Genomic DNA, 15,501 nt, shown 5'->3' on the forward strand with positions numbered 1-15,501 from the left:
GTTACTGCCCTGGTACTTACTACCTGGTACTACCTAAAAAGGACATATTGAAAAGGATAGGCCAAAAAACTTTTTTTGCTTTCTTGCCGACCATTAGATAAGAAAACTAACGACTCCTGTGTCCTTCTGTTAAAAATGAAGCTACAGCTTCATTCATTCAGCAGCGTATTGGCTTAGTTCAGCTCACAGGGAAAAACAGCTTGTCTGGCTCTCATAAAACCACAACTTGTCATCTAAACCCTTTGGTTTTGTATGGATTAAACCAACAAGGCATGGCGTGTTAGGTGCAGATCTTTAGAGATGCTGGAGGTCAGATTTTTTTACTGTTGGACAGTGTCAGACTGTTTGGACTCTAGGCCAAGTTAAAACAACTGCTGTCTGTAGCTTCATCTTTCCTGTAGAGACATGACACTGGTATCAATCTTCTCATCAAACTGTCAGCAAAAAAAAAAAAATCTAATTTAAAGTATTTTGCAAGGTGTCAAACTCTTCCATTGAAGGTTGATTTATTATCTGTAATACAACTTCTGTGAGCGTTTAATACTTCAGCAGGAATATAGAAACAACTTTTTAGGATTTTCTAGAAATTTACACACTAAATAAGAAGACGCGTCAAAGAAGTAAGCACCAATAAGTAACGAATCTCTAAAGTATGATGTTAATACCAACACACATTAAACATTCATTCAACTGTTGACCCAAAAATAAACAAACTGCTCCCTGACTGCAGATGCTAATTGGCTGATTTAGCCAAAAGTATCTGACCTCCACGATGATTATGGATTCTCTGATGTTGAATTGGCTGGTACGAATTAACTTGGCAATTTTAATTAGGATGACTTAAGAATGACGAAGCATTGCTTTCATCACACTGGCAATTTACTAATCAACATCCAATGCAAACCTTTTAAGTAATTAGCATCATTTATGTAAAGTTATCCAATTCCGCCAGAAGGGTTTAGAGTCAGGTGGAGCTTATGAATTGTGTATAAAGCATGTTGAATATTCAGTGGAAGATTCTTGCAGATGGAAATGTCTCAACAAAATATGACATTAGTAAGGATTCCCTTTAACTGCCATTCAAATGTTTGTTAATGGCTGTCTCATATCACTGCTGATCAGTCAAAGCTGATCCATAGACCACATTATGGTACATGGTACATCACCTGGTGCTCCTGGAGGTCCAACATCTCCCATCTCACCAACACCCTTATCTCCTTTTTCTCCATGCGGGCCTCGTGGTCCTACAAGACAGTAAGTCACATATTTAGACCTTTAAACAGTCACTGTCATGATGCTTGAAAGATTATTGGTATAACTGACAAATCTCACCTGGGGGTCCTTGGCCTCCTGGCCGGCCTTGTCTGCCAATCTGTCCTGGGAGTCCAGGTGAACCTGGGGCTCCGGGGGTACCTGGCGAGCCATCTTTTCCTGGGGGCCCAGGCCGACCTGGGGATGACACCATCTCCACTGGCGTCTGCATGCGAGACAAGTAGTAGCCCATTCTCTCTGCAAAAACAAACAACAGCAGCAAGAGGAGAAATGGAATAATTCTTTGAGAGAGAGATATGCATCTGAAAGAAAGTCTTGCTGTATACTGCAGTGGTAAACACAGTAAACATTTACATAACAATGTACACTTCCAGCAATTAGCGCATGCCCTCACCATCAAAGATCTTGATGACCTGCTGGCGGATGAAGTTCCTGATTTCATCATAATTGACGACAGCCTGTTAAAGTAGAGAAACGAGGAAGAAAAACAAAAAGGCAAACATTAATCAAAGTAGATAATTAAAAAAATCATTATTTAGAGGAGCAGATGGAGCTAACTGAGCGCCTTTGGCCACTTTACTGTGTCATCACCTCTTCTTACAACCAAATTGGATTATGTTGTTGCTTTAAGTGTAATGAAACTGTATCTCACATCATTTCCTGGTGATCCTGGACTTCCAGGGGGCCCTGGGGAGCCGTCTGAGCCTGGGCTTCCCCTTTCCCCTCTGGGTCCAACTGGGCCCATCATGGGCTGTGCGTCCTTGGAGTGGTAACCTCCACCACCACCAGGGGGACCCGGTCTACCTCTCTCCCCTGGAGGACCCCTCTGGCCTGCGGCCCCTGCCTCACCCTAAGAGACAGACACACACAGAGGTAATTGTTAGTCTTAAAAGACAATGTAATGTTACTCCACCTCCAATCTTTGAGCTTATTAGTATAAATATATAAATAAATAAATCTGGATAACAGAAAGTTTTAAGTTGTGTTTGGCAGGATTACTTTGAGTGGCCTAGTGCGTCTAATAAAAAAGCTTAGTGATTCTCTGACAACTCCGTTATCCGGCTGTGCTGCTGTCCAGGGAATGGTCAGCCTGGGAGTGTGGTGGTTTGATGGTAGCTCCACAGGAGTGATTAGATAATGCCAGTGAAGACTGATCTGACTCTGTAGAATGTGAATCGTGTATGAATTGCATTTTTTTTGGCTTGTTGCTGGAGGTTGGCAAACTAATCGACAATCACTCTCAAAACGGGCTGGGCCTCCTCCGCTGGTGAGAAGATAAGCACTTTGTGGTTCAATACGCCAGCACAGAGATCCACTGAGTTGATGTAGGCGTGTGTGCTCTTACAGGAACCTATCCTCCAGTAATGATTTCTTTCAGTGCCGATGAAGCAGCCAAACCGATGAATCAGTTGACCTCTAATATAAATATACATACACAGTTTTATACTTGCTTTGAAAGTTTGTTTGCTTTCTTGCCAGGGGTTACATGAGAGAATTGGCACTACTCTCATGGATGTACAGTCGTCCCTCGCTATATCGCGGTTCACTTTTCGCGGATTCGCTTTTTCACAGATTTTTTTGTGTAATTTTGCATGCTTTTTTTTACAGCGTACTGTACAGTATGAACGTGCATTGTGTTCTGCGTCCTAAATTGGCTAAGGGAGAACCGCACATGTGTTCTGCGTCCTTTTTAAGGGAGTACTGTACAAAATGCGTGTAAAAAGCTGTATAAAAGTGTGTGGTTAGGGGTTTGACAGCCTTAAAACATGTATAATAATTGTAAAACTTACTTCGCGGATTTCGTTTATTGCGGGTTATTTTTAGAACGTATCCCCCGCGATAAACGAGGGACCACTGTACAGTAAATATGGAGCTAATTCTAGGGGTTATCTTACCTTAGCATAAAGATTAAGAGATTAAGCACATCTAAAGCTCACGAATTGACAAATTATTTTTAATTTGTTTAGTGTATACAAAAACCTTTGGCGCAGGCTGTTTCCCATTGTTGCTACTCTTCGTGCTAAGCTAAGCTAACCTAGCTTCATACAGAACTTAAAGGCGGTATGAATCTTTTCATCTAACTCTTGCCACAAAGCAAATGGTGTGTAACTAATATGTTCTTCCTTAGATAGTTTTTTCTGCTTTTATCAGTATAGCAGCATACGAAGATCATCGTCAAGCAGCAGCCTTTAAGACAGCTTTTGGCTGCGTCTATATTTCTTTCCGCGAAACAGAGCCCACTATTCGGATTTGTTTAAACACATCCAGAAACCAGCCCTGCCGCATTAGCGACAGTGATTTATCGAGGACAAAGCATCCCATAATGGACGTCTAATGTTTACACGTCAGCGACAGACAAGCGGCTCTTGAAATAGAGAGGAGGGAGAAGAATAGAGGAGTCCGCTCTTGTCTTTCTCCTCTGTTCTCCTCTTCTGTGCAGCTAAAACCCTGACAATGCCATCCTGTCAGCGTGACAAATAGCCTCATCTAGCATCTCCCCTCATGCTTAATAGCATTATCCCAGAGGCGGAGAATAACTTTATCACTGTATCCACCAACAGTACTGTAAGTCTATGTCTAAAGAGAGATCCAAACAGGCTCGCATAGCTACAGAGAGCTAGGAGGCGGCTGGCTGAAGAGGGGTGAAGTGAGGTGAGGAGGAAGGAAGGTGTCGATGGGTGGGTCGGAGAGTTAGTGAACTGATGACTGTGTTAAGTGCGAGTGCTGAGAGGGCAGAAAAGGAGAGAGCAAGCGTGTTCAGCACCATAGTGCACCGGCCTCTGTCTCCCTGAGCAAAACGGGACAGAAAAGAGATGCATCTCGCTGAATTCAGACGAACTGGTGAGGTAATGGATGATTGATGCTTTGCTCGACAACACACGCTCACAGAATATACTGTAACACCCTGAGTCAACTCTTACTTTTTGACCTGGCAGCCCGCTGTCTCCTGGTAGGCCTGCCATTCCCTGTCAAAACAAAGAAAGAAAAAATCCATCAAAGGAAAGAAATATACACATCACCACATCCATCTCTCTCTATTATACTTTAATGGAGACAAACACCACACCCAGACATTACTCACATCTTTACCAGCTGCACCGTCATTGCCTGGCTCTCCCTAAAAGACAAAGTCAAAGCAGGAGAATAAAGGTTAAGTGAGATATATTGGTATGGTAGCAGCTTGAATGATGTTTAATTAAATTTACTTCATATCCAGGGACGAATTTGGAGGTTGAGAGGTACTAACCATGGGTCCTGGGTGCCCGGGTGGTCCTGGGGCTCCTCCCATCCCTGGAAGACCCCTCTCACCAGCTTGGCCCTTATCTCCTTTTATACCCTACAGAGGAAAGAAAAGAAAGAAATTCAGATTGTTCATACTTTTAACAGCAGGAAAGTATTTCAATCGTGTCTTGTTTCACCCACTTGATCTCACCCACGCAAACAAACAATGTATTGTTCATAATGCATTATTTTCATAAGACATTCAGGTTAAGTGTTGTAAATGTTGTAAATCCATATAATTATCTCTGGATATTGATTTTCTTCATTTTTTCAGTATGTGTAGTTTCTGTAATTATTCACTAAAGACATAAATAATGTGAGCATTATTTATTATGTTCATTTCTCACTATTAACTGTGTTTTAGTCTGATCTCCAACATGTATTTGGATACTTAAACAACCCAGATTTCTCTCTTACCACTCCTGACGGACCAGCGGGTCCAGGTGGTCCAGCTGGACCTGGAGAACCCTAATGGGGAAGGTAAACACATGAATTATTTAGGTTTAACACACTCACATAATACAATATCAACAGATCATGCATGTGTGATATTAAAAGGCTATGTAACTTACGACATGGCCAGCAGGTCCAGGTCTTCCCTGAGTTCCTGGGGTGCCAGGATCACCCTGGAAAGGTCACAAAGTTGACCTTTAGATCTCCAGTGTTACATACACTGACTGTGATAGCATGTCTGTATACATATATATATATATATATATATATATAAACTCACATCATGTCCCGGTCTGCCTGATGATCCAGGTGGACCTGAAGGTCCAGGTTCACCCTGAAGGGATGAGAGAAGTAATGAGAAGGTAATAGAGGAAGCATGGCTGGAATGCATCACTCATCAGTAGAGACTCAAAGCAAAGAGGTAGCATAGCTATAAAAAAACAGACTTGTGTCTTATAATTATCAGTTTGTTAAACAACTTCCCACAACGTCCCAGTGTGCAAGAAACTGTATATACAAACAGACGAGAGATAAAGCAATGAGTTGTTGGCTAACCTTCTGTCCAGGGAAGCCAACATGGCCAGTTTTCCCTTTGAATCCCTGAGGAGAGACATCAAAGAGAATGAGATTGGTACAGTATCAAAATTCACAGTCAAGGCTGCCAAAGAACAGTCAGACGTGTCTTTGAAATCCTGAACACCTGCTCTTGGGTAGAACACAAACTGAGATACAGAGAATGAGTGAGAGAAATGAAAAGGAAAGAGAAGCAGCTACTAGTACCCTGACTGAAGCTGTGTGAGTATCACTATCTCTGCTGCGTCTCGCTATAAAACAAAAAGTTAAAGCTACCTTAGACGATGATAGAAGGGTTAGAAGTTTTAAATGGTGACACATGGACAGTGATATCTACTAGAACGTTAACACTCATCAAGGATTGTACATTGTGTATATATATAACACATATCCATTCATTTTAAAAGTCACAAATTCTTCCATTGCACCATAGTCACATAGGTTGATTTGCATACTAGTTGCAGTGTGTGAAAGTGAAGGTGGGTCATGGCGGTGCCTGTAAAAATGATGCCTGTACCAGGGATAACTTAAAACTTTGACCTGGTGGTGACACAAGAAGAAAAAGTCTTGGGGATCAACCCAAGTGATTGTGATTCATCTTCTACGGACCATGGATATCTTACTAAATTTCATGGCAATCCATTCAGACATTTCACTAAAACACATATAGTTCAGTCTTATGAAGACACCCTAAGAAATGTGGGGGACAATGTAAGTAATCAATAATTATCCTCAGGACATCACGAATATATGCATTTTGCGTCAATCCATCCAAGTCGAACTGTTTCTCTAGATAAGTGAAAACCTGTTGGTGAACAAATGAGGCGATCATTGGAGAAACGCGTTTCAAGTACCATGAATGTCATGGCAATCTAACCAATAGTTGTTGACATATTTAAGTCTGGACCGAGGTTTATAATCAACTGGCCAACTGACTATACATTGTCCTCTTAGTATATATGACCTGATGAGAAAAAAAGTAAATGCAGGCTTTCGGAATAAATAGTAGTTTACCAAAATAAATCAACATGAAATGGATAAAAATTAAATAAAATACATTATTTTGCATATAATGATCTGATTTGGATAGCATTTACTGTTCAGATATATACAGTGTATTTCTCATGCCTAATTCATGTTGTTTTCTGCGTTGGATGGATAGAGAATCAAATCAGGTCATGTAGATGTTAGAGGTCATACTTACTGGGATTCCTCGTGGACCTGCTGGGCCTGGAGGGCCTGCTTCTCCCTGATAACAAAACATACGCAGTGTCAAAGGTCAACTATTAGATTGCATTAAGCCCAGCCGTTGCTGTAAGACATATCCCAGTCTGATGAACTTCAAAAACCAGCATCAATGTTCAAAATGTGTTCATTTTAATACATTTCAAACTGGATGTTATTTAACTAATAATACATTTATGTAAAGTTGAGAAAACTTACAGAAAAGTGGATAATACAATTAAAGAGTAAATTTTTAGTGCAGTTTGGACTGTGGCAAAGTCCCAACGATTTATCCTTTACTTAAAGCTAATGATTTCATCTCCTCATTATCTAGTTTTTTTAAACTCCTAATTACAATAACATCTAAAACACTGTCTCCACGTAACCTCTGGAAACAGCAAAACTTCACTGCAGAGTACAAGGACCCCTGGGAATGAAGTATACTGACTATAGGATCACTTCAGTGTGTGTTTGGATATTCTGCTTGTGTGTGTGAACGGTGTGTGTAACTCACCCGCAGTCCTGGTTTCCCAGATTTTCCATCCAATCCCTCAATGCCAGGGGGGCCCTTTCATTGCAAACACAGAGAGTGTGCAATACAGCATATAGTTCACAGATATGTAGGAATTGGTCCAGTATAGATAATATGCAAAAATATAACATGCGTATACCATCAATCCTGGTGAGCCTGGTGAGCCTGGGGGTCCAGTTGGTCCTTGAGAGCCTTGAGTGCCATCATTTCCCTTTGAAAGTATGGATTTTTCAGTCCAACAAATGATCATTTTGGATGCAAATCAGAGACTGCTATATATGTGATTTGTACTCACTTTTTCACCTTTGATCCCAGGGAGCCCTTCCCTTCCACTTTTGCCGGCAATACCTGGCGGACCCTAAAAATACACAAAGTCATGCCAAAGTCACGACAGTTATTTCAAAGACAAGAACTTAGCATAGAGGAAGTAAATCATTTACATACCGGTGGTCCTGGGAAACCTGGCTGTCCTTGGAAACCCTTGAAAGGCAAAAGAGTAACATATGAATATGTGCTTAATTTGTTTTATCTTGTGTGTATGTGCAACATGTGTTATGTGTACCTGTTCTCCTTTGGCACCAGCAGCTCCTGCTGGTCCTGTGTCTCCTTTAATTCCCTGCAGACACAAAGTAGCTCGCATTATTCTCAGTTATTAAAGTTTGCAATGATAAATGAAGAAGACATGTTCTAAATATTTCTTATAGGGCAAAATTGATGATGATGAAACACTGACCTGTGCGCCAGCCTGTCCTTGGTGCCCATGGCTACCAGGAGGACCCTACAGAAGGGCAGGAAAAGTTAGCCTGTGATACACATCACTATCCACAGATGCATTGTGTGTTACATAATGACTTACTGATTCTCCTTTCTGACCACTGCCTCCTGGGTTTCCACGTTCGCCCTTAAGTCCCTGATGTTAATAGCAAAATACATATAGACAGCTATTCAATGTCAGTTTACATATCAGTCTAACAACCTGTCCATCCATAAAAGCTGTCAGATTGTTGTCAGCCCCATAGTTCCTACATAATGAGAGTAACTTACAGGCAGTCCAGGCGGTCCCATGAGTCCTGGATACCCGTTTGTCCCCGTAGGGCCCTGAGGTAAAGATCATAGAATCAATCGAATACGGAAGGCAGTTATTTTCCTACACGACATAATTCCAGGGAGTTTGATTGGCAGATACTTACCTGCTCGCCCTTCATTCCTGAAAGGCCAGGTAACCCTCGCTCACCCTGCTGACCCTGAGGATGATGGGAGTGAGGAATGATTAGAAAATGGAGATGATGTGATATGTATGTCGGGGAGAGAGTGGCTCCCCTGGTGGAAGTGAGCCAAGGACAAGGCCAAGTCAATATCAAAGAGAGGAAACAGCTAACTGGCTTGCACCATCTCCCTTCGGGACTGCCTACGTTTGATTTTGTTCTCCGCTCTACACCTCTACAAGGCGTCAGGATGGTGATTTAGGTTTGTGATGTGATATCCAGAGGCTGAACATTGCCTGCTCGCTCCGTTGGCGAATTCAATTTTTCATTCTTTTCCCCACAAATGATACAGACTTCCAAGTGTTCCCTCCCTCTTCTCTATCCTTTCCTTCCCTTTTGCGTTGCAGACGTTTGACCAAAGCTGTGTACATTTTCATTTAGTCATTTATTTCTTTATAACCCTTTCTTTTTTCAGTACATACAAAAAAAAAAGACAAACAAAGAAAAGATTAGATGATGTTTTACTAGGCAACAGGATAATGAGGGCACATTATAAACTGATTCCGTGATGCATTGAAACGCTATATCACACAGTCTGTTAACTGAATATTGAATGATGTTTTGACGTAAATATTAATATGCATGTGCGAGTGTGATCTGTTGCCTAGCAACAGCTGCTGTAAGCGGAAGATATATGATGATGATGAAGCTGGGCACTTTCAAAAGTGGAGACACATAATTTTTAAAATGGTGGCAACTGAGAGTGATAAGTAGCTGTTAAGACACATGAATTTTCCTGATAGAATAAATAAATAAGAATATCAGTGTGAGGTAGAATTAGTTGTATTGGAATGATTACTGAGGGTTGTAATTTTGAGAAAGTAATTACTAATTGATCATACTAAGGAGAAACTAATTAGTAGCTGATCATTGTGAGTAACTTCCACACCACTGAATATGAGTAATATATTCAGCAGCAGGGTCACACTTCTCTCCCTCTCCCTGGCAAACACGACAAACAGACAGACCGCTGCACACAGCAGAAGCTAACACCTGCTATAAAGGTGCTACCACGCTGCAAATGGATTCCATGCAGCGCTCACACAGCTCGTCCATTTAGCATCTCTATTCTCCTAAAACAATAAATCTGTCCGGGGAGGAAGAGAGGGGAGGGCGGCTGTACAGAAGCACCCACTTTCCATCACTAAGACGGGAGAATAATTGGACAACTGGAGAAAGAGACAACCAACCGGTTTCCTCATCTGAAATAACTTTCATTAGAGAGCCACAGAGAGAGGCGGAGAGGATGCAGACAGTATAATCAAGGGCTGCGTGATTGAAAAGTGAGATGATCAGGATTTGAAAAAAGCAAAAGAGAAAGAGAAGAGTGATTTGATTACGATAGTAAAATCAAAGTTAGATAGCAACTAAGTATAATTACTCAAATATTGTTGCTATGTACTTTAATACAATCCTGTGATACTTTACTATTTATATTTAATGCTACTCTATACCTCTTAGTGATTACATTTAAGTGTGAAACATTTTGTACTCTATGCTACTTTTATTTTACAGCTGAAGCTACTTCTCAGATTTAAGATTTTACATAAAAAAACATCTAAGATCTTTTAAAATATAGAGCGTTGTTAAATATTAAACCACTGGCTTCAAGCCTTTTTGTCTGGCTTGTTTTCAGTTACCAAAAGAGTGATTTCTCCTTGAAAAACTTCTCAGACATTTTCATCTCAACAACTAAAGCCCAAAAAGGTAAGGTTATCAAATATTTCACAGGAGAGCGAAGATGAGAAAAGAAAAAAAAGAAAAAGATCCAAAGTTATGTAGCAGAACTTCGTTTCTCGTTCTTTCATGCACCATTAATCATTCCATGACCTTCAAGGATTTATCTTGGTGCCCATTTAGGCTTGGAATCACAGCACTTTACTGTATATAAATGAGATAAAATTAAAATTCACCTCAACAACAACAGTAAAATGCCGTGTACACACTGATGCATCAATATTAACAATTAAATAATGTGTTATATAATAATGTATCAGCTACAGAGGGCATTCTTTTGCAGAACCAGTACTTTCACTTTGGTACTTGAGGCCCATTTAACTGATAATATATAAATATCTCTACATACTTTTACATTGTCGTATTATTTTGTAAGAATCTGTCTGCTTCTTCCATTACTGATTGAAAGTTAGTAATGTGTAAATAGTAACTTACAGGTGAACCAGGTGAGCCCTGAGGACCCGGGAATCCAGGAGGTCCCTGTAGACCGAAAACAGTGAGAGGAAAACTTTAAAATGCAAGATTAACTTTCACTTAACAAATCGATTTACACTGCTGATCAGAGCAGGTTTCAACTTGTTCCTCACAATTAATGAATCCTACAAGCATCGGACGAGAGCTAGCATGCATTTCTATAAATCCGCATTCAAGATGTTAGTGTTGGGCCACATTTTGCGACATTTGCATTAAAACCAGTAGAGGGTGCTGTGAAATCATGGGAAATACCAAACAGAAGCTCCTCTCAAGTCACAAATCTAAAGTTTTTCAAACAAAAACCCCCACGGTGCTTCCCTGAAATAATAATAACAGTAAGAGAATTTTTTTTATTTTTCTGTCACAGAAGAGTGATTAAAATGCACTTTATAGTTTTTTGAGTTTTAGCAACATTTTAAAAACGGTAACTGTAGGCACATCCACATGGTAGATTTCAGAATAAGAGTCTTGACATTAACAGGAAAATATCTGTCCTAAATCAAACCAAATATTTAGGTTTCTCTACTATAAATCAGTCTGGATCAGTTTAACAAGTGGGATGTATGTTGCTGAATCCTAAAGTTTAACAAAGCCTCACCATGTTTCCTGGTATTCCAGCTGGGCCTCTCTCTCCTGGTGTACCCTGTAATAAAGATTAAAAAAGAAAGGTGATCCTAAACTCAGTAGATATTTATAGTAGGTTGAAGGCAGACATTAATACACCCTCATATCAAATTAGCACCATGTAAATGATAAAATGACTCACTGGCTCTCCTCTTATTCCTGGTGATCCAGATACTCCTGGAACTCCAGGTGTTCCTACGCAGGGTCTGTCATCCTATGACACAAAGATATAAAATGCCAGAAAATATGTACATACAATACGTCTATGTGAATGTGTGCATGTCGTAAGAATATGACAACGATCTCAACTGACCACTGGTTGTGTCGCCTGTGTTCTCTGCAGCCTCTCCAAACACTGGAAACAGACAAGAGAATAACTTACTAGATTAATGTTTTACTGCTGGCACTACATCATGTCAGATGGCTTCTCGCATCAAGCCATGAAAACTTGAATACAATGCAAAATGAGGCACTGCCATTTTGCATTTCATCAAAGCGCAACGACAAACACAGTGACTGTACGATGAGTGATGTTTCATATGATCCTAAAAAATGGATAATCATAGTTCAAGTGAAGCTGAACATGTTTCAACAAAAACTCCCAGTCCCCCAAAGTCTCACCCTGTCACAGCTGTCCAAGGGGTTTACACCAGGCTTTCCCTCCTCTCCCTTTTCTCCCTTGGCACCAGCCATGCCTGGCACACCCGGCAACCCTTGGGAACAGCCTTCACCACAGCCCTCCTGAAGAAACATGCATACAACTGTTTTTTTTTTTTTGTTTGTTTTTTGGCATCGCAAAAAAAGGAAAGTCACCGAGTACAATAACACCCCATTCCTTAAAATGCATTTTTACCAATGAACTTACTTCACCACCAGTAGAGTCTTGAGGCAACTGGTGTGGTCCAGTGGGGCTCTAAAGAAGGGGCAGGGAGAAATTAAATTAATATTCATTTAATACATTTGTTAAAGGGAAACTATAATCCTATCTATCAAAATCAGCTTTTTTCTTCCACAATAAACAAACCAGAACAGTATTTCACAAAAAACAGTATTGCAGTGAGATATGGTTTGTTAAAAAACTTCAATCACATCACACCCAAATGTCAAATATAACATCGTTCAAGTCTTATGTAACTTCCATTAAAAACGAGACTTTGAGTTTTTTACATGTTTAGGATTACATACACAAAGAGGACCAGAAACCAAACAAACAAAAAAAGGTGTCAAACCTTTTCTCTCTGGTAAATTTTAAAATTTAGGGTAGTACTTTGATTGACACTCATGTTTGGTTTGTTTGTTTGTTTATTTCTAATATAAAAAAAACAGAAATACTGTAGTGTACTGTACAAATAAGCACACAGAGTCTGAGAAAGACACCTTTCTCACAATGGCACAAAATAATTCTATTGCAAATTGTGCATCAGAGTCAGAGTGTTGTCGAAATCATACACTTATCAACAAAAGATGCAAAAAAAAAAAAAAAAAAAAAGGTGTAGAACCATCTCACTATGTACAATGCCAACACAAAATAAATGACGTAAGTGGCAGAATTGGGGACATTTGAGTCATCATCCAAGAGCTGAATGTTTGTTCAAACCACCGTAGATAAACGCTGGTCTGCATTCTTCATAATAATCCTACTAAAAAGTTGGTATATTCTGTAAAAATCCAACTTAATTTACACCCTCACTGCACCATGTGTACGCTCTGCAGTACATACAGCAGATAAACACCAGAAAACAACAAAACTTCAGTGTCCCTTTCAATAAATGGCCATTTCCAACAAAGAGCTCCAATCTGTACCAGAACAGTTTAATTCAAAGAGCAGAACAGACACATAACTGGCACTGCCCACACATGCAGCACATACACAAACATTAATGTGTGCAAGTACGCAAAAACAAACATGAAGATACACGGACTATTTATACCAAAAAGTAGAACAGCTCACTCACATTTACTGTGAAAAATGGTCTGCTCCCAGTCAAAGTAGTGAGACCCTTTCCACTGAGAAAGTCTGTCAATAGCACCTGGCCTGGTTTCAAAGTCAGTACAATCCCATTTGACATTGTTAAAACTGGTGCCATTAGCTGGAAAGGATATTTTATGCTGCATGCTTTTGGCTGTTACTGGCTCAAAAGAAGGTTCTCTGTAATTGTATGTCACTGCGCATTTTTCACTTCTGCTACATGATGAAGGAATCAAATCTGAGCAATTTTTTGTGATTTCTCTGAGCAACATGATGTTATGTTTCAAAGACAGTGCTGTTTTTGAGGCTCCTGAGAACTGTACTGCCACTTTTGAGTGACGTAATACCTGCAGAACCACGAAGGAAAAAGAGACATTGATGTTTTTTTTGTTTTTTTTCTACCAACAAAAAGTCCAAACTATGTCTGGACATTTCTTACACAAGAGACTTATACTCCTCTTCCTTTCATCCATGATCTATTGGTGCATTTAGGGGAGCCAAAAAATAGGATAAACAAATAATGATTTTTGAACTGTTTTTATGCTTTTCTGCTGCCCCTATCCACAGCACGAACTGTGGATAAATACCTCATACAACCCACTTGCATACACTTAGATACCTGTACTATCCTTTTAAAATCATGAACAGGTCATTGTTGTTTGCATGTGTAACACTCTGAATATGTAATCAATCAACACCTTTCTTCAAAGAGTTTCTATATGATGAGTCAAAACTTTTCCAGAAAGCTTCACTGATTCTCCAGGACCTCCATTAAACAACTGCTTTAATGCCTGTGTTGAAGGTCAAGCTCCCCTTGAGTGCTGGCAGGAAATTAGCATTGATGTTCCCTTAATAAAATTAAGCCATCAGCAGACTTGAAAGAAACAAAACACTGACACCATAAAAAAAATAATCCACAGATAACTTGACAACACTCCACCTCATTTCTCCACTTTGATGTTGTTCTTGAACTTAACTGTAAGTAAACTCCATCCACGAGAACAAATAAGACATTTTGAGGTTACAAACAGACCTGAGGCCAGATGCACAACGGCTTTTGAACCTTTGAATATGCATATGCAGTGTTTTCTTGAATTTCCTGCATTTGTTTCAAGTAATACCTCTCAGTCACCGCAAAATATGCAGGCATATGCATGTGCCTCGTGTCCAGTCCCGCAGCATTTCACAAATACATTTCAACATACCCCCTTTTTAATACTGTGAGCAGCATACCATACCTCAGCAATGCTACAGCAGCACGTGAGCTCAATATTTATGATTTAACAGTATGTAAACCCCTTTAAAAATGATAGAATAAAATCTTTTTTTGAGCACAAGGTATTATATGGAAAACAATTTGTGATTTCTAACTAAGTAAACTAAGTAATGAGTACAGGACCTTCTTTTATATAAATACCAGTTCCTGACATATGCATTCATTTTTGTGCATCACTTATACATAAGGCCCCAGATCTTGAATCAGTAGATACGAGTCGCCTCTCCTCCCTTTCTCTTTCTTTTACTTACGATGTGTGCAGGCAAACCCGGTTTCCCCGGTATCCCGTCGTTTCCAGGGATACCCTGAAAGAAGGAACTGAGGTTGAACTGTTTTGTTGCCAATCGAGGGCTCGCCACTCCCATCTCCACCAGAGTCAAAGGGTTACGGTCAAAATGACCAAACTTGTTCCTTTTTCTGCCACGTCTTAGGAACAATCTCATTTTATTTTAATAATCCGAAGAAAAGAAATTCCAGAGTAATTTTTGCGTTTGGCGATTATAACTTTGTCAAAGACATGACCTGTTCCATCCAGTCACCATCACCACCTCTGAAGTTTTTCCTACACCTTTGACTCTTGTAACACAGCAACACTTTATTTGAAGGTCTGCTTTTAAACAGGACCTTCAAATAAACGTTCATGTCTTGACGGACATTTCCAAAGCTTTGTCGTTTGCGTCCCACATGGGTTAAAGCTTGAAGCGCCGGATAGGTTAGTACATTTATCATTTGATCCTGTCTTTCTAAACCTATTTTAAACCAAACTAATACACACATTTAGTATATAGTGTTGCTCAATTTACTACATGCATATTAGCAA

General features: G+C 39.9%; 1 protein-coding gene across 3 annotated transcripts in view; it reads right to left on the reverse strand.

Annotated features, from left to right (window-relative positions):
- Positions 1-15,501, reverse strand: part of col16a1 (collagen, type XVI, alpha 1) — a 60,950-nt gene that overhangs the window by 1,563 nt on the left and 43,886 nt on the right. For 2 of the 3 annotated variants that reach the window (XM_027286133.1, XM_027286132.1), the window contains 28 exons: positions 14,933-14,986; positions 12,302-12,349; positions 12,058-12,177; positions 11,750-11,791; positions 11,579-11,650; positions 11,411-11,455; positions 10,774-10,818; positions 8,527-8,580; positions 8,381-8,434; positions 8,193-8,246; positions 8,070-8,114; positions 7,899-7,952; positions 7,781-7,816; positions 7,632-7,694; positions 7,476-7,547; positions 7,319-7,372; positions 6,785-6,829; positions 5,563-5,607; positions 5,288-5,341; positions 5,127-5,180; positions 4,972-5,022; positions 4,520-4,609; positions 4,355-4,390; positions 4,194-4,238; positions 1,925-2,122; positions 1,667-1,730; positions 1,333-1,509; positions 1,167-1,244 (listed from right to left, as the gene is read on the reverse strand). In XM_027286133.1, coding sequence (XP_027141934.1) covers positions 1,167-1,244; positions 1,333-1,509; positions 1,667-1,730; positions 1,925-2,122; positions 4,194-4,238; positions 4,355-4,390; positions 4,520-4,609; positions 4,972-5,022; positions 5,127-5,180; positions 5,288-5,341; positions 5,563-5,607; positions 6,785-6,829; positions 7,319-7,372; positions 7,476-7,547; positions 7,632-7,694; positions 7,781-7,816; positions 7,899-7,952; positions 8,070-8,114; positions 8,193-8,246; positions 8,381-8,434; positions 8,527-8,580; positions 10,774-10,818; positions 11,411-11,455; positions 11,579-11,650; positions 11,750-11,791; positions 12,058-12,177; positions 12,302-12,349; positions 14,933-14,986 — 1,849 coding nt within the window. The remainder of the gene's footprint in view (positions 1-1,166; positions 1,245-1,332; positions 1,510-1,666; positions 1,731-1,924; positions 2,123-4,193; positions 4,239-4,354; positions 4,391-4,519; positions 4,610-4,971; positions 5,023-5,126; positions 5,181-5,287; positions 5,342-5,562; positions 5,608-6,784; positions 6,830-7,318; positions 7,373-7,475; positions 7,548-7,631; positions 7,695-7,780; positions 7,817-7,898; positions 7,953-8,069; positions 8,115-8,192; positions 8,247-8,380; positions 8,435-8,526; positions 8,581-10,773; positions 10,819-11,410; positions 11,456-11,578; positions 11,651-11,749; positions 11,792-12,057; positions 12,178-12,301; positions 12,350-14,932; positions 14,987-15,501) is intronic. The other variant, XM_027286134.1, reaches the window with a different exon arrangement.

This window comes from Larimichthys crocea, chromosome XIII, assembly GCF_000972845.2.
Source record: "Larimichthys crocea isolate SSNF chromosome XIII, L_crocea_2.0, whole genome shotgun sequence".
Taxonomy (NCBI): Eukaryota; Metazoa; Chordata; class Actinopteri; family Sciaenidae; genus Larimichthys; species Larimichthys crocea.